Consider the following 22,455-nt stretch of genomic DNA (forward strand, 5'->3'; position numbering starts at 1 on the left):
TGCCCGCCAGAAGCCAGTAGGGCTTAGAGTATATTAATACAAATAGACCAGTAGAGTTTGCCGATAGCCGTAAGTAACAACTTATTTGATTATTTCTTATCATCAAAGAGCTAGTGATTTGTTACTCCATTATTATTTAAAAATAAACATTGCGAGATCTGCATTTTACCATGCAATTGAGACTTGTAAAAATACAAGCGCCAGTGTAATTCTAGCCTTACTTACTACAAGCTATAACTAAATATAATAATAGCCGTCTGATTGAAGTGTAAAGGTACCTCTACGCGTCATAGATAGAAAACCTGACTTTTAATCTAAATAGGCTATTTGACTGATTTTTAAATTCATCTTTTATTATTAAGTAGAAGTTAGGGAACCCAGTAAAAGTTTTTAAATTCTGGTACATATTTGCTGAAAAATATCAAATTAAAACGTTTAAAAAAATATATTTACGGATTTTTAAATAAATAAATAATTATTTTAAACTTACGTTAATAAATAACCATTTTAACAGTAATTAATACTTTATTTTTCGCATTGTCAAATAGCCTATTGTCATTTCGTAACATACTAATGATAATTATCATGCTTGCCAATGTCATCATGACAAATCACAACATAACCTGTCATCCGGGGTCCTATTAATGTTCGATAATCGATATATCAAATTCCATTGTTGAAAAAATACAATCAATTGACACGAATAATTAGTGACGAAATAAACCCATTTTATATTAAAGCAGGTTATACTACTATAACGTTTGAAATCTAAATATGAACGACCTTCCTGAGAGCAGTAATAATGGTAATAACGAACTTGAGACCTTGGATTATCTTCGTGAAGTAAAGTCTTCTACATGCTTATTACTGCCGTTGACCCCTAGTCCTACTCCATTAGATTTTAAACATCCCTTATCAGAACAAATGAATGAAGGTCCTTTTTTAACTTTAAGTGATGATCAAAAAATGGAAATAAAAAATTCAGGTACATAAAATTATAATATGCTTTATTTTAGATTTTGTTGTGTTTAGTAAACTATACTACATTTTTAATTTATTGTAGATGAAACATGTGCAGGTGATTCTAGTTCTTCAGCAGATTCGAATTCAGTTGTTCAAGATCCTGTCAGTGCACAACTTATTAATAATATCAGTATGTTGGATTATCAAACTCTCAGTAAAAATGGTGACATAATTATGGGACAGGTATGATATAATGATTTTATTCTAATATTATTTATTATTTAGGATACTACATATTACCTTTTTTCCTTCCAGCCTGAAAGTTGCAAGCTTAATGGGAGTCTCAGTATCAGCAACAGAAAATTACCCAACTTCATCAACTGGAACTGGGGTATTATTCGAAAAATTTTGCTTTGGTTTGTTCTCTCAATACTCATTGCTTGCTTAGGAGCAATTATAGCAATGGTCATTAATATACCTAAAACCTGTAATCCTGATCTGCCCTGGTACCAAGGGAAAGTATTCTATGAAATTTTTCCAGCTAGTTTTAAAGATTCAAATAACGATGGTATTGGAGATTTAAAAGGTCTTGTCAAGAAGTTAGATTATATTAAAGATTTAGGTGCTTCATCTATTCACCTCAATTATATATTTGAATCTGCTGAATATCCGGAACATTATTACAATACAACTTCACTATTGGTTATTGATAGAAGTATAGGAGTTTTGAAAGATTTTCAAGATCTAATAATAGCAGCTCATAAGAGAGACATGGGAGTGATATTAGATATCCCAGTGAAAAGTATGGTTGAATCTCATGTTTCTTATGAAACAAACAATACTTTTGTTTTTTCAATAGAACCTCAGGATAATAACTTTGATCCAACATCTGCTGCAATAGCCTATTGGTCAAGGGCACAAAATGTAGATGGATTCTATTTGAAAGATCTAGAAAAATTTATTGATAATGATAATTTTGGAAAATCACTTCAGCTTTGGAAACAAATTTTAGGAAATGATAAAATTTTTATAGCAAGTGAGGCTGTATTGGAAAAAGCTAAAGGTACAAGTCTTACAATCTTGCTTAATAGAATTGATTTAATTGATGTGAACTTGGACTTGCAAAATGGTATAAATGGCTTAAAAGATCATATTAACCGTGTAGTATCTGGTATTCTTTGGAAAAAACCTCATCATCCCTGGGTGCATTGGAATATTGGTAATATAAACAGTGAAAGAATTTCCACTAAACATCAAAATAATACTCTTGCATTAACAGCACTTGAATTAGTATTACCAGGTACTGTTAGTATATTTTATGGAGATGAAATAGGGTTTGGTGGCTTGTCTGAAAAAGAAATAGAAGGTGATTTCCATGAGCATAGACATATACACAATTTAGTGCCAATGATATTTTCAAATGATAATAAGAGTGATAATAGTGCTTCCATACAGCCCTGGAATTCTAAATCCGATTTGGAACCAAGATTTTATTACTTAAATGTAATCAAAAATCTAATAGGATTAAGATTGAACACTCCAACCATATACTTAAGGGAAATATATAAAGATGGTGAAGTATTAAAAAATATGGATGTTCACAATACAGAAGAGAATCTAGTTGTTATTGAACGATGGTATCCTCGTAGAAATACATGTGTTTTTGTGGGTAATCTTGGCAACCAGCCAATAACAACTGATTTATCAACAATGTTTTATGGAGGAACAGTTGTTGCAGCTACCAATGCTTCCTTAATTGGTGAGATCTTATATTTTGATAAAATTACATTTCCTCCAAACTCAGCAATTATTTTTAAATTGGAAAAATAAAAAAGTATTAGATCCCAAACATAATTAATGTTACTAGCTCACCAAAGATACAATTTTACGTAAATATGATGTAGACATTTAAGTTTTAAGGAAATTATATTTATCTTCCAAGTTTAATTGAGATTTTAACATGTTATATTATTTTTATATGTCTAATACTTTAATATAAACTATGGATACTAATTTTTATTAAGTTTATATGTTGTTCCTATTTACTTACTATTATTATTAAATAACTAATATTCTTTCATAATGTGTAACATGTGGGTTGTACTAAAATAAATCTAAAATGTATTAGATAAGCTTTAAATCTGCATAAGAAGGCAGTTGCTTAGATTTTTATATTGAATCTCAATCTTTGTTTTTTTTTAAGCACATTTGTTTCTGTGGAAAATAAAATTTGATATATACCTAAGTTGTGAGTTTTATTTTACAAACATAGAATTTTTTAATGTGTTTTCAGATGTTGCAAAAAACTATATATTTTTGTCAATTTATGTAGTCTCAATATAGGAAACGAGCTCTTAAGGAATTGCCCTTGTGTGCTCAGTGCTCACTGCTAAATGCGCATGACCTTCAAATCATTACTTAGGATTTTCTCCAGATTCGTCTCGCTTATCTCTACCCGCATACATCAACAATAAGATGCGAGTATTCAGTGGAACGAACTATAAGATTTTTTACATTATTGACTTAAGTATATAAAAATAGCTACTTTACAAACATCTGCATGAAATGGTAGCAAGAAACAGCATTTTCCCGTTGATTCTCTCGGTAAAAAAAAGAACCTGGACTAACAACACTTGTAAACTCAAACTCAAATTCCTTTATTCAATATAGAAGTATTATACTTACTTATTGATAGTCAAATTAAACACTACCACCGGTTCGGAAAAGGAAACACCCTGACCTGAGAAGAACTGGCGAAAGAAACTCAGCGGGTCTTTTTTTTGTATATGACTAGAAATAGCTAGGAGGCGATTGTTTCATTCCCAAGGTGTGCTATAAATCATAAACTCACTTATTGTATAGTACCCTATCGCACACAAGCGCTCCTTAACAATTTTTTTAAATTTGGCAACAGAAGCATTTTGAACGCTTTCTGGGATCCTATTGTAAAACCGTATACATTGCCCCACAAAAGAGTTACTGACTCTATGCATTCGAGTAACAGGAGTAACAAGTTTGTGTTTGTTCCTTGTACCAATACTATGAGAATTATATTTTCAAGCAAGAATTATATGCTGTCGTCAGCATTCTAGACCGAGAGTAGGCCAATAATGGGTATATGTCGCCACTAAAATCAATGCATAAATTTCTCATGGACTAATCTCTCATCTACGTCTGACTTCATTGATAGAGTGGACGTGCTGTATTTAAGTCTGTCAGTGCCAACTCTATCGCTGGTGAAGGATGGATAGAAAACAAATCCTACCAGAAAAAGATTGGGTATAAATCATAAATGCAAGGTAAAACAACAAGAACGAGCACATGATTTATTCATTATCTCTTCTTAAAATTTCATCGTTGTCAATACAATGTATAAATAGAAAATATATTGTATTACGGTGTACCCCAATTTACTCTATCAATTTCTATATTGTATTATTAAGATACTAAAAGTCAAAAGAATTTTATTTGGATGTTTTAGTAGACATTCAAAAGAAACAAGTTATCATCAACGCTGCAAATTGGCGGGTAATTTCTATTTTAGGTTTAGTAATATTAGCACTTGCATATTACTATACTAATATAATATAAAGTTACGCGTATAATTGGATACAAAATATGTATAATTTTACTAAATTATACATATTTTGTATCCAAAATATGTCTGCGAATTACAGTGATACTACTGTAACTCACAGACTGTATATTTACGGTGACACTGCTTAAACGGTTTGTTACTTTGTATAATAATCATATTTGTCTAATTTCAATGATCTAGCCTTATAAAATGAGATAGCACTACTGGCAGCCCTGGTTGGTGGGTAAAATTAGAAGTTGGTGGTCGCGACACTCAAGTTAAACAACGACTGTATTCTGGCAGCACTAATTATCCATTAATCTTGTTTTTTTTTTGTACTGCTAAGTGACAAGTGTAATCAGTAATGTCTTGTTTGTAGTTTATGGGTAATGATATAACGTACTGTGCCCTGTCGGCACAACTAAAAGCCATTAAACTAAGAATTTAATTGAATTTCATGATATAACGTACATTTTATTTTTTATATAGTTAATGTTTAAATAAATATAAGTTGTTATTTATACGGTAAATAGGTAACCACTCAGGACTTTATATGTGCCTATGTGAATAAGTGCCTTTCTTATTAGGTATTTTAATTGGTAATTAGCTGTATAATAAGGATATAAATTCGGGATACAATGCTTACCGTTAACAAAGTTTTAAACTCCAACAATTTACATATAAAAAATGTAACTGTGATTCGAAACATTACAAAAAAAGTGAAAAATGTAAGAGATGTAGGTTATCAATATTTACAAAGAAGTAAAGTCCCCACAATGCATTTCCAAAAGTCATTACCGCGCTTGCCCATCCCGGAATTAAATAATACTCAAGATAGATATTTAAGTGCATTGAAACCTTTACTTACCAATGAGCAATACTCTGAAGCTGTCAAAAGAACTAATAGTTTTGTAACAAATGAGGGTAAAGAATTACAGAGAAAACTTGTTGCTAAGGACAAAGCTAATAAACATACCAGTTATATCTCGGATTACTGGTTTGATATATATCTAAGAGATCGTGCTCCATTGCCAATCAATTATAATCCCCTTTTGGTATTTCAAAATGATACTAGGCCAGAATATAATGATCAGCTGATAAGAGCAACTAATCTACTAGTAAGTGCTGTAAGATTTATGTTGTCTCTAAGAGAACAAATTCTTGAACCTGAAGTATTCCACTTGCAACCCAAAAAAAGTAACACTTCTTTATTCAGAACTATTACTGGTTTACTTCCAGAAAATTTATCATGGTAAGAAATTATTCAATTGTTCTTGTTATTATTTTTTTGCATATTATCATGAACTAGACTATACCTGGATTGCCTTTTTTATACCTGATATATTTTATCAAAAATTTAAAGAAAAAATAGACAATGCTATTCTAGATACCTTTACACAAGTGCTTATAACAACATTACAATATTCAAAGTTACAAACCTATTTTAATGAACAATATTTAATTTAATATTAAAGACAAAGATTATTTATAGGATTTAAGTAATTAATATGTAATTACATACAAAATATCTTCTAAAATATGATATTATGTGTTTGTAATTGTTATATCAAATTATCGTTTCAATTTAATGTATTATTTCAGGTATGGTGCATATTTATTAGGGGCTTTTCCTTTGGACATGAGTCAGTTTGGAGGTTTATTTAATGCAACTCGTCTGCCTTTGTTAAATAAAGACAAAATTTTCAAAGATCCAACTTGTAATCATGTGGTTGTTCAGAAAAATGGAAATTTTTACATCTTTGATGTATTAGACTCTGATGGTAATTATAATATACAAATATGTTTTTTTTTTTTTTAAATAAGTGAAAAATTTATGTTTAAATACTTTTCATATGTTTTGTAAAAATATTTTAATTATAAATATTTTATATTTGTTAATTCTAAAATGTTCCTGACAATGATGTTCTAGTAAATAAATTTTTATTAGAATATCATTGGTTCCTGATCCATTATAGTTTGATTGAGCACTCAAATTAAATATTATTTTATTTTTTGACATGCAACTAAATGTCATATTTCTATTTAACTGTGTTATAAAGCACTTTCAAAATCGAGACAGTGATGAATTATATATCTTTTTCAATTATATAAATATTTTATAAACACATACAAAGTTAAAAATAAGGTTGTATATTTTATCTGTATGTATATCACATATTGAATATTTGTACTTTACAGGCAATATTTTATCACCTTCTGAATTTTTGGGAAATTTATCAAACATTATTAATGATAATTCTCCAAAAGCCACCTACCCATTAGGAATACTGACTAGTCAAAATAGAAATGAATGGGCTAATCAACGGAAACATTTAGAAGAAACTGGAAATCATGAATTATTAAGAAAAATTGATTCTGCTATTTTTAATTTAGTATTAGATGATTTCATTATTGGAGATAATAAACATAGAATATTGACACAATTTTTACACGCAGATGGGCTAAACAGGTAAAATAATGATTTCTTTAATTAGAATCAATGCCTTGTTCAAATGGGTCTAAAAGTTGAGACATCTCTATTGGTTTTTATACTCACCTGGAATCAGGTGCACAAATATTAGGACAAGTTTCAGAAGAAAAAGCTATAAAAATTAGATGGAAATTATAATACAACTGGTATTGGATGTACTAAGCGTCCTGTATAAAACCCTACCAATAACCTGAAACATAGCAATACAAAGTACTGCAGTTTGGTAGTAAAATAACGGGGACCCAGAACCTGAGATGGCCTGCATGAAGCCTTACCACCATACCATTATACCACATCAAACAAACATCAGATGCATAATGACATCTTACATTTTTGTAGCCAACCAACTTATGTTTTTGTTTAATAAATATTAAATTTAAATGAACTGCCTAATGATTATGATTTATTTTCATTACAGATGGTTTGACAAATCATTCAGTATGATAGTGACTAAAGATGGTGTGTCTGGTATTAACTTCGAACATTCATGGGGTGATGGAGTTGCAGTTCTTAGATTCTTCCAAGATATTTATACAGAAACTACAACTAATCCTTTTATAAACCCAGATACAAAGCCTTCAAATAACAATATTACAGTTAAAAAGTTAGGTATGTTTATTTTTCATAATAAAAGTGTAATACAAATATTATAACTGTTGCTTTGAAGCTGATATTTCTAATTAAAATGCATCTATAGTATAGTATAGCATATAAAAAATAATAATTTATAGGTTTAAATTTAACTTGCATTATTACTTATTTTAAAGGAACTGCTTGCCTGTAAATTAGTTTTGTCTAAGCTATAGTATGGATAATAATGAAAAAAAAAACAACTATTTATATTTGAACAAACTCAAAATGAGCATGGAGGAATTAAAGAAAGTTCATTTTAGACTGCAGATAAAATTACTCTCATTTGCAAAGGTTGATTAAAAAATTATAATATTATAATATAATTAATTAATAATCTTATTTTAATTGCAGTTAATACTATATAAAATGAATTTATATTAACTGCAACCTTAAATAATTTATATTGTACAAATAACACTTTCTTTAATAACCTAATATGTATACTGAAGTCTTACAAATTGCTTGATTCTAAAAAGTTTTTACAGAATTCAACATTGATGATAAATCAAAGAGTTTTATTGAGAAGGCCAAAATGGAATACAAGGATTGGTGTGATTCTTTAAGCATTGACTATATTTTATATGAAGGTTTAACAAAAGGAGCTTGTAAGAAATTTAAAGTTAGTCCTGACTGTATAATGCAGCTTGCATTTCAGGTAACTTCTCTTAAATATTTTCTTTTTACCTAATTATATAAAATTGATATACATATATGAATATTTCTTAATAATATAAATGAATAAAAATATCCTCTTACGGCAATATATTTCTAAGAACAAGGCTTCTATATAACTGTTCTAGTTCTGTAAGAATTCATCCGAAGAGCACAAAGTATTAAAGAGCCAAATAAGAAAGGAAAAATTATTAATTGGATATAAATTATTTTAGGCTGCATATCACCTTATAAACGGTAAATTTGTGGGCACATATGAATCTTGTAGTACATCTGCCTTTAAGCATGGACGAACTGAAACAATGCGACCTTGTACTGATAAAACAAAGGTAAGATGATATAATTATATATTTATTGCGGTGAATTTTTTCAACAGAGATGTAACATATGTGTCACAAACATGTATAGACATTCTATTTCCTCACTCTCATAATCCTATTGATTGAGAATCTGATTATATATATGACTAGAGAGAGTGCAGGCACCCATTTAAACTCTGTGCTTCCAAACTCAAGGCTTACTCAGACTGTATAGTCAGAACCCAATAAGATTTTATCATCATTATATTTTTTAATAAAATTTTTTTTAGCTTTCCATTATAATGATAGATAATACAACCCATACTAATACACCAACTAGCAATATTTTTATTAAGGATGTATTTCTAATAATCGATTTTAAATATTAACAACAGAAATTTAAGACATGGAATTGAAAATTTTGCTTTAAAGTATTCATTCTTTTTATATATTCATACTTTACTCATGTAACTATTGAAATCTCATCTCTAAAAGATACTTAATTTTTATATCCAGAATAATAAAAAATATATAATCATTTTTATTTGTTATAAACTTTTTAGGCATTTTGTGAAATACTCCACTCAAACAAACCATCATATCAAGAACTTCGTTCAATAATGCAAGAGTGCTCTTCATATCATTCGGTATTAGTGAAGCAGGCAGCTATGGGTCAAGGGTTCGACCGTCATATATTTGCATTAATGAAGATAGCAGAAGAGAACAACATGCCAAAACATGAGCTATATGACTCTTATGAATATAAGTTCCTGAATAAATCAATTCTAAGTACTAGCACTTTGTCCGCGCCTAGTGTTTTGGCTGGAGGTTTTGGTCCTGTCGCTAAAGAAGGATTCGGCATTGGGTAATTTTCTAGTCTATCCATTATTTTTGTCTTATAAAATATTTTTTGTCTGAAGCACAATAAGCTTTCACAAAAATAATTCAGATATTTATTTGTGAGAATTATTCATATTTCGTATTTATTTGAATGATAATTTTTCAATTTCAGGTACTCTGCTTTTCCTGATAAGCTTGGAGCAGCCGTAGCAAGCTATAAAGCTCATAACAACAGCACTCAGTTTGTCGAAGCTTTACATAAGTCGTTTGTTGATATTACAAAAATTTTATCGGGATAGTAGAAATAATATATTTATTTTTATAAAGCAGAAATGTTTAAAGCAATTAATAATGTAATTATTTTTAAAATTTTTGACAATCGTTTTGATTGTCTGCATTATATATAGGGCTTAATCAAATTCCAAACTAAATATGCTTACTAATCAATAATAAAATCTATGATTATTGTATAAGATGATTATTTAAAGAAATCTAGAATCATATTTACACTCTTTATTATATTTTTTAATGACACATATCTATATGAAATATATATTTTTTATATTAAGTGATTATTGTATTTTTGAAGTGATACTGAATTTATTGTAACTTTATATATGTATATAACAAAATAAATTTCACAACATTCACTCTTACTGAATTACACTAGCTTTATAGTTTTAGATGGGGATTGTAATTTCTAAACTAATACTAATAATTGTACTCTAGTGCTGACTTATACAGACTTAAAACTATCTGATGGCTTAAATAGAAACTAATTTAGTGCAGCCCTCTTTATTAATATATAATATTTATCTTTTGTATTCATCTATTTTGTTTCATATATTTTTTATATGACCTTTATAAAATGTTAAGGAAAATGTTTATTTTTCCATTCTTTTAAATTTGAATCACAGTAAAAATTATTATTTTTCTATAAAATTCACTGCAATTCAGATAATCCAAGGCAAGGACATTACTTGTTTTTTATAAATTGTCTTAATATAGCAGTTATATTTCGCTGAAGAAATGTAAATCTAAATATAAATCTATTTTTTACAAAATGTTAATTTTCTATAAGGTTTTGCATTTTTATATTTTTAAAAAATAATTTAAAGTAAAGCATTTTTAAACTTGTTATTTTAAATAAAAATATTCCACACGTTTTAAAGTTAATTTTCATTTCCAACAATTTCATAATCCTAATATACCTAAATATAAACTGCACCTAAAAATCCTTTCCTCCTCGTAAAACTAAAAAAAAAGCTAAGTGAAAGTCAAAAATAGACGTTAATGCGAAAGAATTAAACAGATCGTATGGTTTTTGCAGTCCTGCGAATACTTCGATTAATCAAACCCATTCAATAAATCTTTGATCAATCATTGGCTAAGTAATACAACTATAATTAAACTACAAGATATTTTTGTGCTACCTAAAACGCCACAAAGAAAAGGGATAAAATACCAAGGCGCCTTTTGTACTAACATCAGCCGAATGGAAAGCTCAGGAAATGAAAAAAAAAAATTAAAGAAGAGAAAGCGTTAAAAAGAGAAAAGAAAGAAAGCAAAAGAAATTGACAAAAGAGTAGAACGTGTCCAAAATGTTACTTTCGGAAGATATCTATAAACCTGACAAAGGTAATTTGGAAGCTGTACTTAAAAATACGAACAAAGAAAACTAGAAAGCAAGTACTAACAAAAATTATAGAACAGCTGAGATAGAAAAAATGTTGACTGAGACTGATTCAGATGACTAAAGTGACTTAAGAATGACTTATGATCTCAATCGATTAAAGCTGTAAATGTAATTTGATGAATGAGAGCCGAGATGGCTCAGTGGTTAGACCGCGTGCATCTTAACCGATGATTTCGGGTTCAAACCCAGGCAGGCACCACTGAATTTTCATGTGCTTAATTTGTGTTTATAATTCATCTCGTGCTCGGCGGTGAAGGAAAACATCGTGAGGAAACCTGCATGTGTCTAATTTCAACGAATTTCTGCCACATGTGTATTCCACCAACCCGCATTGGAGCAGCGTGGTGGAATATGCTCCATACCTTCTCCTCAACGGGAGAGGAGGCCTTAGCCCAGCAGTGGGAAATTTACAGGCTGATTATGTTATGTTTATGTAAATGTAATTAAAAGGAAGTTAAATAGGCGTAAGCGAAAATTGTTCTATTTTTTATGTAAGCCTCATTTAAACACATCGCAGTTAAAATAATGGAATTTAATGCAATGCTTGTTGACGTATTCCCTAACTGCTATGTAATATTAAAAATATATTTAGCTTTACCAATCACAAGCATATGAAGCCGAGCGCTGCTTTTCCAGGATGGCATATATCTATACATATAATAATATTGGATTATCTGTTTGTAATATTAAAATAACAGCTTTTTACTAAATGCATATGTATGTATTCACGGTACATATACCAAAATATCATTTTTTTTCAATTTTTGTTTGTCTGTCTGTTTGTTCCGGCTAATTTCTGGAATGGTTGGACCAATTTTGACCGGACGTTCACTGACAGATAGCTGATGTAATAAGGAGTAACTAAGGCCAGTTTTATATTAGAATTATATATAAAATAATAATAAAGTCACGCTGCAATGTCCAAAAACTTTCCAGTACCGCGCGCAGCCCTCGCGCATGCCACCACTCCGCCGTCACGTCTGCCTCCCACCAAAGACTTAATATCACAAAAGCTGCCTAATACAGAATTAATAAGTTATATTAAAATCTGGGAACTGAACAATAACGATTTTATTAAATGAAACGCGCACGAAGTCGCGGGCACAGCTAGTGGAGAATAAATACAGAACGACGATGTCAAACTCACGTCTTAACCATTTATCCGTTTTGTCTATAAATGTAGATTTAACTAAGAACCTAGAATGTGAGGAGCAAATTAATGAACTATCCAAAGGAAAGTGCAGAAAAGTTGCTTTGAAATTTGTCACGGTTTACGGTTGTATAAAACTAAGGAATAATATAATATAAATCAAATATTTTACTGTCTCATTTTTTTCTATACTTTGAGTAAGTAGGTGGGCCCCTAAGTAGTATTAACCCAGGGTCCCATAAACTCACGGTCCGGCCCTGGAAACTCACAAGTTCGATATTGATTGCTTAAGTTGTTATTGGCCAAGACAACATTATGCTCAAAAACAGAAAAAAATATAATTATAACTACCTACTTGTACTCATTCAAAAATAGCTACACTATAAAGTTTATATTAAGACTAATTTATTTCATTTATTTTAGTTACAAATTTAAATCTTACACAAAAAATGCGCGGTTGCCGAATGTTTTAACTTTAAAAATGCATAGCTATATTTAGCGAGTACGTGTCTGCATCAATTGAATTGCAAAAATCCGTGTAAGCAGTTATGTAATAAATTATGATTCATATCTATATCAAATTATAAGAGTAGTATATAAGTATATAATAGTATGATAAGAGTAATGTAGTATTATGATGTATCGTAAAATTAAAATAATATATTGCACCAATAATGCATTCTCAACTGACCAGACTTGTGAGTCGCTGAAGCTGAAGAGTTAATTCAGCGACGACTGTTATCGATCTTCCCGCTTTCATCCTGTAAAGGGCACATATTCGTAGTAGTTCCATATTTTAAAACTATTCATTGACATTTTATTTGATACTTGTAAATATATGTATATTTAAAAAAATATATGTTATTTAAAACATTGGACATAAAAAAAATACTAAAATCCTTTAAAACATTTTAGGCCCAAACGTTCCGAATAAAATGCTTAATAATAATGAACGAGTCTCCAAATGAATTTAGGTTATACTTTAAATATATATTTTCTTACATTGGAACATAATTCAGACAAATATATATAGGATGACTTAAAGATGGGTGCGGCTTTCGACACCATGAAGCTGGAGATGCTATTAAAAGTTATAACTACGCAGATCAGGAAACGTACTCGTGCCTGTATCCGCAACCATGGCGGGCATTTAGAACATAACAAATTTATTATTTAATTATGAATGTTTTTTTACTTACATACAATTCCTCTCCCTCATATCAGTTACTAAGTCATAACTTTGCTAATGTACAAGATATCTACGTAAATAATACCTCAAAAGAAAGAGGGATAATCAAGCATATTTTTAGAAAGTATTGAACCAAAAAATATTATCTCCTTTTTTTATTAATTACTGTGAAATCAACTCAATAGAATTTTGTTTGATAGATTTCACGCACTTAAAATGATTGTATTTTTTTTTCTTATGACGTACATGCTTGATAATTGCTTTCCGAAGATTGGTTGAACATTAATTTAGTAAAATAAAATCAAACTTTGACTGCTTTTTTTATATTAAGCTAGCTATTTTAAAAAAAGTGCAGATTTTTGGGTCTTTTTAAAAAAAAACTTCAAATCTTGCTAGAAAAAAAATAGGCAGACTTTGTCTATGACAACCTTGGCCTAAATAGTTTTGAATTGCCTATACTAGCTTCTCCTTAAAGCTTTGCACCCATCTTTAAGGCATCCTGTATATTGAAAATTGTAATTTCTACCATTAAGAAAAGATAAAGTAGATAGATAGATAAGATTCACCAAAACTGTCTTTGATAATTGAGATAGATTATTTGAAAATTATAATATTCAATAAGAAAGTGCTGAAATGTGAAATTTAAGTCCTGACTATGAATACTGTACGATATCATGTCCGATATCGACGGCGTTCCAATTTACGTTCGTACGTACGGTTTTGTGTTTGTAAGAGGCTCACATTTTTATGTTTTTTAAGATCAAACAATTAAAATAGTTTTAGAATATACTGATTTGAGAATAAGTGATGTCATTTCAAGCTGTTTGCTATTAAAAACTTTATTTTTAAAAAGGAGAGTTAAAAATACGAACATAAATGGAATGTTGCATGAACCATTGTGGCATTGGAAGTATTAAAATGTCAAAGTTCATTGTAAGATAGAGTAGTTATGATTTTCTGAAAAAAATCTCATAATGTATCTGTTTAATAGTCGGGTTAATAATAATAGTAATTTAAAAACTATGGCGGTGTGAAAGATTGTTATTAAATTTGGACAGGTCATGATTTTACATATATTGTTTTAGTAAGTATACAACAATATTGAATTTTGTTGCGTAGATTTTATAATTAAGTTAATGAATATTTGGATGTTATTATTAAAGGAAATAATTCAAGCCAAACTCCTGTAGCTTTTAACTTTAACTTTTATTGGTATAGTAATTTATCATAATTATTAACTCAACTTATTACAAATAAAATTGTCTAATACGATGTTCTTAAATTAAACATAAAATAGTTCATGAAATTAAGTGAAATCCATTATTTCCTTTTCACAACAGTTTAATAGTTAGCTAAAAGTGTAATTAAAATTATTTCATTTAAGAACTATCTTTGTTTCAGATTATTTTTATCCAAATAAATACAAATTATCAAAAATGTTGATTAAAGAATACAGGATTCCTCTCCCACTAACTGTGGAGGAATATCGAATAGCTCAACTTTATATGATAGCTAAAAAAAGCAGAGAAGAAAGTTCAGGTGAAGGGAGTGGTGTTGAGATAATTGTAAATGAACCATATGAAAATGGTCCCGGTGGAAAAGGTCAGTATACACAAAAGATTTATCATGTTGGTAGCCATTTGCCAGGATGGTTTAAGAGTCTTCTTCCTAAATCAGCTTTGACTGTCTCTGAGGAAGCATGGAATGCATATCCTTATACAAAAACTAGGTACACATGTCCTTTTGTTGAAAAATTTTCACTTGAAATAGAAACCTATTACTTCTCTGATAATGGCCACCAGGACAATGTATTCAAGTTGACTGGAAGTGATTTAAAGAATAGAATAGTTGATGTTATTGATGTAGTGAAAGATCAGCTTTATGGTGCTGATTATGTTAAAGAGGAAGATCCAAAACTTTTTATTTCTCAGAAATGCAATAGAGGGCCTCTCTCTGATTCTTGGCTAGAGGAGTACTGGCGGGAAGTACAAGGTAAAACACAACCATTAGCAAATGGAAAGTCACTTATGTGTGCTTATAAACTTTGTAGAGTTGAATTTCGTTACTGGGGAATGCAAACAAAACTGGAAAAATTTATTCATGATGTGGCTTTACGAAAAACAATGCTGAGGGCTCACAGACAAGCTTGGGCTTGGCAAGATGAGTGGCATGGTTTAACCATGGAAGATATTCGAGAAATTGAGCGCCAGACTCAATTAGCATTACAAAAGAAAATGGCTGGTGAAGCTGGTGAAGAAACTGACTTATCTGAAGAAAATTCAAAATCTTTAGCGGCAACAATGAGTAGCCTTGAGAAAAATGAGGACTCAGAAACTCCATTATCTACTAAGAAAAATACCTTAGAACAAAGAACACAAAAGAGTTTAAGTCCTGAAAGCACTCCACCATCTGAACCTAAAACAGCTTTAAAATCGAGCCTCAGATCATCATCTTCAGGTTCTCTTAAGAGCTTGCAAACTCAAGTCGCAAATTGGAGAATGGAAACACTAGTAAGAGAATCAGAGACAGAAACTGGTTCAGAAGATGAATTTTATGATTGTGAATCGTCTTTTAATAAATGGTCTTCCATGTGTTCCCTCGATGAAGCTGATATTGATATATCCCCTACACAAGACAGAGATCATAATCAAGAGGATAGTATATTTAACCCATCTTTCTTAAAGCGTGTTACCTCAGAAAGAGGTTCACGACGAATTATAAATTTCCAAAGTCACCACAGTATAGATGGTTGTCCAGAAACACCCGTTCATAGTTCTTGCCCAACAACAGTCCTGATTCTTGTTTTTCATGCTGGCAGTGTCCTTGATGCAAATATAGATATGACTGCAAAAAAATCTGATGTTACAACATTTAAAGGAGCCTTCGAATCTGTTATGCGTCAGCACTATCCAACATTAGTTGGTCATATCACTATAAAATTAGTGTCATGTCCGTCAATTTGTACTGAAGCTCTAGGAGTATTATCAACTTTAAGTCCGTACAGTTTTGACTGCTCGCCCTCTACGAGTGAGACACCTTCACTAACAAATGATCTTATACCAATTGGTGCCATACCACTAATAGCAACATCATCTCCAGAATATTATGAATATGTTACAAAAACTATTGTATCTGCAAATATGGTTTACAATGAATTTATAAAATCCGACGATGGAAAAGGATTCAATGGACAAGTGTGTATCGTTGGGGATAGCATGGGTTCGGTTCTGGCTTATGATGCACTCTGTCGAACTTTGCAATATCAGTCTCGACATGACAGTGAAAACAGTATTTTGGATACTGAAATAACAATTCCAAATGAACCTTCCGAAAATTATTTGAATAAGTCTCACCTTCAAGCTCCTATCCCTAGGAGACGGTCATCTACGGCTAGTGATAATCAGACAAAACTAGAGTTTGAAGTCAGTGATTTCTTTACATTTGGGAGTCCACTTTCATTAATATTGGCCTCGAGGAAAATATCTGATGAAAAGTTCAAAGAGATTGTAAAACCACCAGTCCAACAACTATTTAATTTATTTCATCCTACCGACCCTGTAGCTTCTAGACTGGAACCTCTCCTATCAGCTCGTTTTACAAATCTTCCACCTATAAATGTTGCAAGATACGCTAAATATCCATTAGGAAATGGTCAGCCATATCATTTAATGGAATTAATACAAAGCCATCCAACCTTGTTTGGAGATCATTTACAAATGCCGCCGACTCCAGTTCTACGAAGACTATCAGAAGCATCAGTTCAAAGTACTGTTAGTGGTTTAGCTGATAATATTCCATTAATTACGATGAATGCTCTTCAGCAAAGATGGTGGGGTACGAAGCGACTTGACTATGCTCTGTATTGTCCTGAAGGATTGACAAATTTTCCTACAAATGCACTACCGCATCTCTTTCATGCCAGTTATTGGGAAAGTTCCGATGTTATAGCATTTATATTACGCCAAGTTGGTCACTTTGACTTGGCATTATATGGTCAATCAGATGATAAAGAAAGTGCAATGTTTAAACCCGGCCAAGATAAAGAAAAGTGGATGAGAAAGAGAACTTCAGTTAAATTAAAGAATGTTGCAGCTAACCACAGAGCCAACGACGTCATTGTAATGGAAGGTTGTCCTCAAACATTTATAGCTCGATTTATGTATGGGCCACTGGATATGATCACTTTGACTGGTGAAAAAGTAGACATACATATGATTAAAGACCCACCTGCCGGAGAATGGACATTATTATCTACAGTGGTAACTGACAAAACTGGAAGAATTTCTTATACGCTATCAGAAAAACAAAGCGTCGGTTGCGGAATTTACCCCGTAAGGGTAGTAGTGCGGGGCGATCATACAAGTTGTAATTTTCATCTGGCAGTTGTTCCACCACAGACTGAATGTGTAGTTTTTAGTATCGACGGTTCGTTTACTGCCAGTGTATCGGTTACAGGACGAGACCCTAAAGTTAGAGCCGGGGCAGTAGACGTAGTGAGGTTTTGGCAAGATTTGGGATACCTAATCCTTTACATAACAGGAAGGCCAGACATGCAACAAAGAAAAGTTGTCTCCTGGCTAGCTGAGCACAATTTCCCTCATGGCTTAGTATTTTTTTCGGACGGATTTTCAACTGATCCTTTGGGACATAAAGCTGCACATTTAAACAATTTAATAACAGAACATGGTGTTATTATGCACGTTGCTTATGGTTCAGGGAAAGATATAAGCGTTTATCACAATTGTGGATTATCACCGAAACAAATTTATGCCATTGGAAAAATAAGTAAGAAATATAGCAACATGGCAACAACATTAAGTGATGGATACGCATCTCATTTAGCCGACTTGAAACAACCGGGTGCGGTGAGGCCGGCTAGAGGAAATGCTCGCCTTCTTGTTCCACGGCGTTTGTTAGCACCGGTGACTACGTCTGCTGCGACGCGAGGCCGCCGTTAATTACTAACCTATCTGTACCATGTCCCCGATAAATATAATGTAAGTACATTTCAATATTAGCATATTTTTTGTTAATTAATAGTAACAGAATAAATATTTGTTAAATACCTATGTATCTACATATTTTAAGTTATACATGTCTATCCTATATTAAATTGTATACGTTTCATAGTAAACTTCGCGTATTCAATGTTATTGTAAAAATGTAGCGCTTTAAAAGATACATAATATTACAATAATGAAAAATTAATTAGTTTATCGTCACTGTGTACCTTACTAATTTATTAAAAAGTATTGTCTATAAACGTCACGTAGTTTACTCGGTTACTTATTAACTAAATTGTTATTGTACGTAAATTCTATTGTTAATCAATTTTAAGGCTGGAAATCTCCTAATCCAATGATTTTAATAAATATATATAACTCTAGTCTTTCTAATTAACATATATAATAGTATTGTGAATCGGGGCTTATATTAATATGCCTATTAACTTGCTCTAAATGTTATATAATCGCGCTTTGCTATTTATTAAAAAAAAAAAAAGATACGTAATATTAAGTCAGCTTGATATTCGAATGAATATCGTATTCTCCCCTAAACTGTACCTGTATATGTAACATATAGATCTGTATTACTATTTTTGGATATGTGTTTGTGTTCTATTTAAGAATTTTACAGATATGCTATGTGTAGTATGAGTTTCGACCTTGGGCTATTTGACTCTTTATTTAAATTGACCTAAAGCTATCTGTTGTGTTATAGTAAAGTTGAGTAGAAATTTAAAAAATATAGTTTTATATTTGTTTATACAAATGCACTAATAAAACCGATTAATTGATGTTACAAAACGTGATAACTAATTGTGACCTTTACTTCTTTTAGTAACAATCATATATTAATTGTTACTAAAAGAATTCGCAAAAATCCACGAATCCATCATTTCACACTGTATTAACTAAATGCATTTTTAGATTAAAATATCATATACATATGCATAGCCTATTCCAATGGAAATAGGAAAAAAACCTTAGATTTACTTATTTATAAGAGTTTATGATTAATATATATTTATTTATAATATAATACCATTGCACATAACTTATTCCCATTTTAATATTACTTCCAAACTGCCGATAACAGTTCAAAACCGTCGACGTTCAAAACGCCATTTTTTTTCGCAAATCCATAGTGAATATCATAGATTAATCAAGCTCTCGACCAATGATATCCCGTCAATTTGCTGTCAAATGTTGTTTATTTGGCTTTTTTCCTGTTATGGTTGGATTAGACTATACGTATGTCAAGTAGCCTAATTTTACAATATATATTTTTATTATGTATATATATACCATAATATAAATTATTCTAAATAACATAATATTATTATTTACAATATGTGTTATAAATATTTAATATGAAAATATTCCAGGAATGTAGATGTAGTTTAAGAATTTAAGATAAACTGAATATTGATGTTAATATTTAAAAACTTCCATGTAACACCGAAATTAGCTCATATTTTTATTGTGCACATCTACGTCACAGTACCTTCCGAATGATTTTCATTCCTCTCTTTTTATAATAAAAAAAAGATGAACTGCAATTTTCGATGTTCAAAAATTAATATATAATATTAAGCTAGAAGCCGTGAAAATATTGATATTAAGTACAATTCTTGTTATTTATGCATACTCATTAATTCATTATACAAAAATATATTTATTCTAGTTATAATCTTTGTAGAGTTATGATTACAACAATTTATAAAGCTCAATTTCTGACTTTAATAATTGACAATGCAAAATTTTAATGCACTATTTAATGTTGAAACATTATGTACAATTGATTATTGTAAATATTAGATTCAAGAAAAACCTGGCAGACCGGTATAATTATTATTATTTTTGTGTATTTAATTATTTTTCTTTTGGCTTTTGTTAAAGGTTCAAATTAAGTGTTCCAATTACCCTATACAATAATCGTACAGCCTATGTACAATTACGATATGATGTATGATAATAACTGTGTTATTTTAGTTTTCTTAATATTAAAAATAAAAGGATGGTGTAACTTATCACACAATATTTCATTAAATTCAATACTGTAATAAGATTAGAAGTATCTTCCATTACATTACATTACATTACATTTGAATATTGTTTGTGATAAAATCATTAAAATTAGACTATTCAAAAATATAATTTGAAAATTATTATTTTTAGTTATTTATTATCAAATTACATAAAACTTATAGTTCTTTAATTTTGTCTACTTATATTAATAAAGGACAATTTTTAAACTCGGCTTCAGTCAGATCATAATTTTTATTTAGATTCTAAATTTTATTTAATTAAAGTACAATTAAATTATTTGTAATATTAATAATTGGCTTTATAAATGGTGTGTACATTAAATAACGTGGTTTATGAGCAATGATTGAATAAATTGATATTATAAATTATTAGCAAACTTTGACCAAAACTTGGGAAAAATTACATGAAATTATACCTTGTTTTTCTCGAGTATATTTAATTTTAACTTTTATTCTTTTATAAAAGAAGGCAGATTATAAATAAAAATAATAATTAGTATTCAATATTCATATTGATTAGTAAGTATATACTATTATTTTCTATGTAATTATCTATTTATTATGTTTATTCTTTAAATGTTTTATTTTTTCTATTCTACCAATAATAATTCATCAATTTAATTAATTTTATTTGTTGTATTACGTTTTATCGAGAACATTTACTATTTATTATGAATATCAAAATCAATCAAATTAATATAAATTCAAAAATTTGATCTTAGCTCATGGTTTTTCTTAAGTTTAATAAAAAAAAGAATAAATTAAAATTAAGTATAATTATTGCGTAAAAAGTTACAAAGCTATATAGTTTATTATTTTCAACGTATTGTCTTACGGGTATTCTTACTAGACTTACGGTAACCTTATTATGCATCTGCGCTTTTGTTAATATTAAACATGGATGGACTGAAATAGTTTATGATATAAATTGTTTACGTGAACGCAAGCATCTCTTGTCTACTGACTTTCGTAAACTATATCTACTCGAGTTCTAAAATTAACTGTCTAGAGGGTTTTTTTAATATATTTACGTAATATTCTATATTTTTAAGGTCTGCATTCTTCGGATGATGTAATAAGTCAAACGGAATGTTAATTATTTTTTCCCTTAAGTGCGTAAACTTCGAAAGTCCTTATAATTATTTATTTTATTTCAATAGCATTGTTTGCCTATTATGTACATTTTGGTTAAAATCCTGTTATATTAATTAGAATATTATCTCTAGTCAAGTTATTACAAAATCAACTTTGAACATTATACTGTAGGTTTTTTTTTACTTTATGATTTCTCCTAAAGTATTAAAACATTATTGTTAAAAATATACTTAGAAACATTTCATAAAAGGGAGAGACATAAATCTCACAGCATATTGAAGACGTTTGTATAATTGGAACTCGGTTATATTTCTATTATTGATGTGTTAAATCAATTAAAAAGATCTGATCCATTCGAGAATAACTCCGTCTCTGTATGTAAATAGTAGTGAAGTTTGAAATGTAGAAGTAGGTAAATAAGCGGACTGATATTACTCTTGGAAACTGTTAAGCGAAGATTAAAAATATGACGTACAACAAATTACAACACTAAAATATGTTTACGGAATTGCACATCATTATGCATTTTTAACGTGTATTTTTATATAAAATACTTATTTGTTTACACTCTTTCTCTTCATATATTTAAAAAAAATACGTTTGTAGATATAACGTGGTGTGTATCAATCTCATTCCTACTTTCTTAAGATTAATTATTATACACATGCTATTTGACGTATACATTTTTTTTTTCTATTAGGTGTAAATTGATATTTATTATAAATTTTGAAATTGATATCTTACAATCTAGGTATTAATAAGAGCTCTTACATGTGTATTAAGATCTCACCTGTTTTTG

General features: G+C 29.8%; 3 protein-coding genes across 3 annotated transcripts; all 3 read left to right on the forward strand.

The window, feature by feature from the left end:
* The first annotated feature begins 640 nt into the window (after positions 1-640).
* LOC113392492 (uncharacterized) lies at positions 641-2,881 on the forward strand. Its single transcript, XM_026628955.2, has 3 exons — positions 641-985; positions 1,064-1,206; positions 1,279-2,881. The coding sequence occupies exons 1-3, from the start codon at positions 775-777 to the stop codon at positions 2,791-2,793; spliced, it is 1,869 nt and encodes a 622-aa protein (XP_026484740.2). The 5' UTR covers positions 641-774; the 3' UTR covers positions 2,794-2,881.
* A 2,207-nt stretch (positions 2,882-5,088) lies between these two features.
* LOC113392481 (carnitine O-palmitoyltransferase 2, mitochondrial) lies at positions 5,089-9,904 on the forward strand. The gene is made up of 8 exons (XM_026628945.2): positions 5,089-5,792; positions 6,143-6,321; positions 6,740-7,010; positions 7,450-7,640; positions 8,150-8,319; positions 8,552-8,665; positions 9,199-9,500; positions 9,648-9,904. The coding sequence occupies exons 1-8, from the start codon at positions 5,179-5,181 to the stop codon at positions 9,772-9,774; spliced, it is 1,968 nt and encodes a 655-aa protein (XP_026484730.1). The 5' UTR covers positions 5,089-5,178; the 3' UTR covers positions 9,775-9,904.
* Positions 9,905-14,908: 5,004 nt separating this feature from the next.
* LOC113392467 (protein retinal degeneration B) lies at positions 14,909-19,301 on the forward strand. Its single transcript, XM_026628919.2, has one exon. The coding sequence runs from the start codon at positions 14,947-14,949 to the stop codon at positions 18,466-18,468; it is 3,522 nt and encodes a 1,173-aa protein (XP_026484704.1). The 5' UTR covers positions 14,909-14,946; the 3' UTR covers positions 18,469-19,301.
* Positions 19,302-22,455: the final 3,154 nt, after the last annotated feature.

This window comes from Vanessa tameamea, chromosome 10 (genome assembly GCF_037043105.1).
Source record: "Vanessa tameamea isolate UH-Manoa-2023 chromosome 10, ilVanTame1 primary haplotype, whole genome shotgun sequence".
NCBI classification, from domain to species: Eukaryota; Metazoa; Arthropoda; class Insecta; order Lepidoptera; family Nymphalidae; genus Vanessa; species Vanessa tameamea.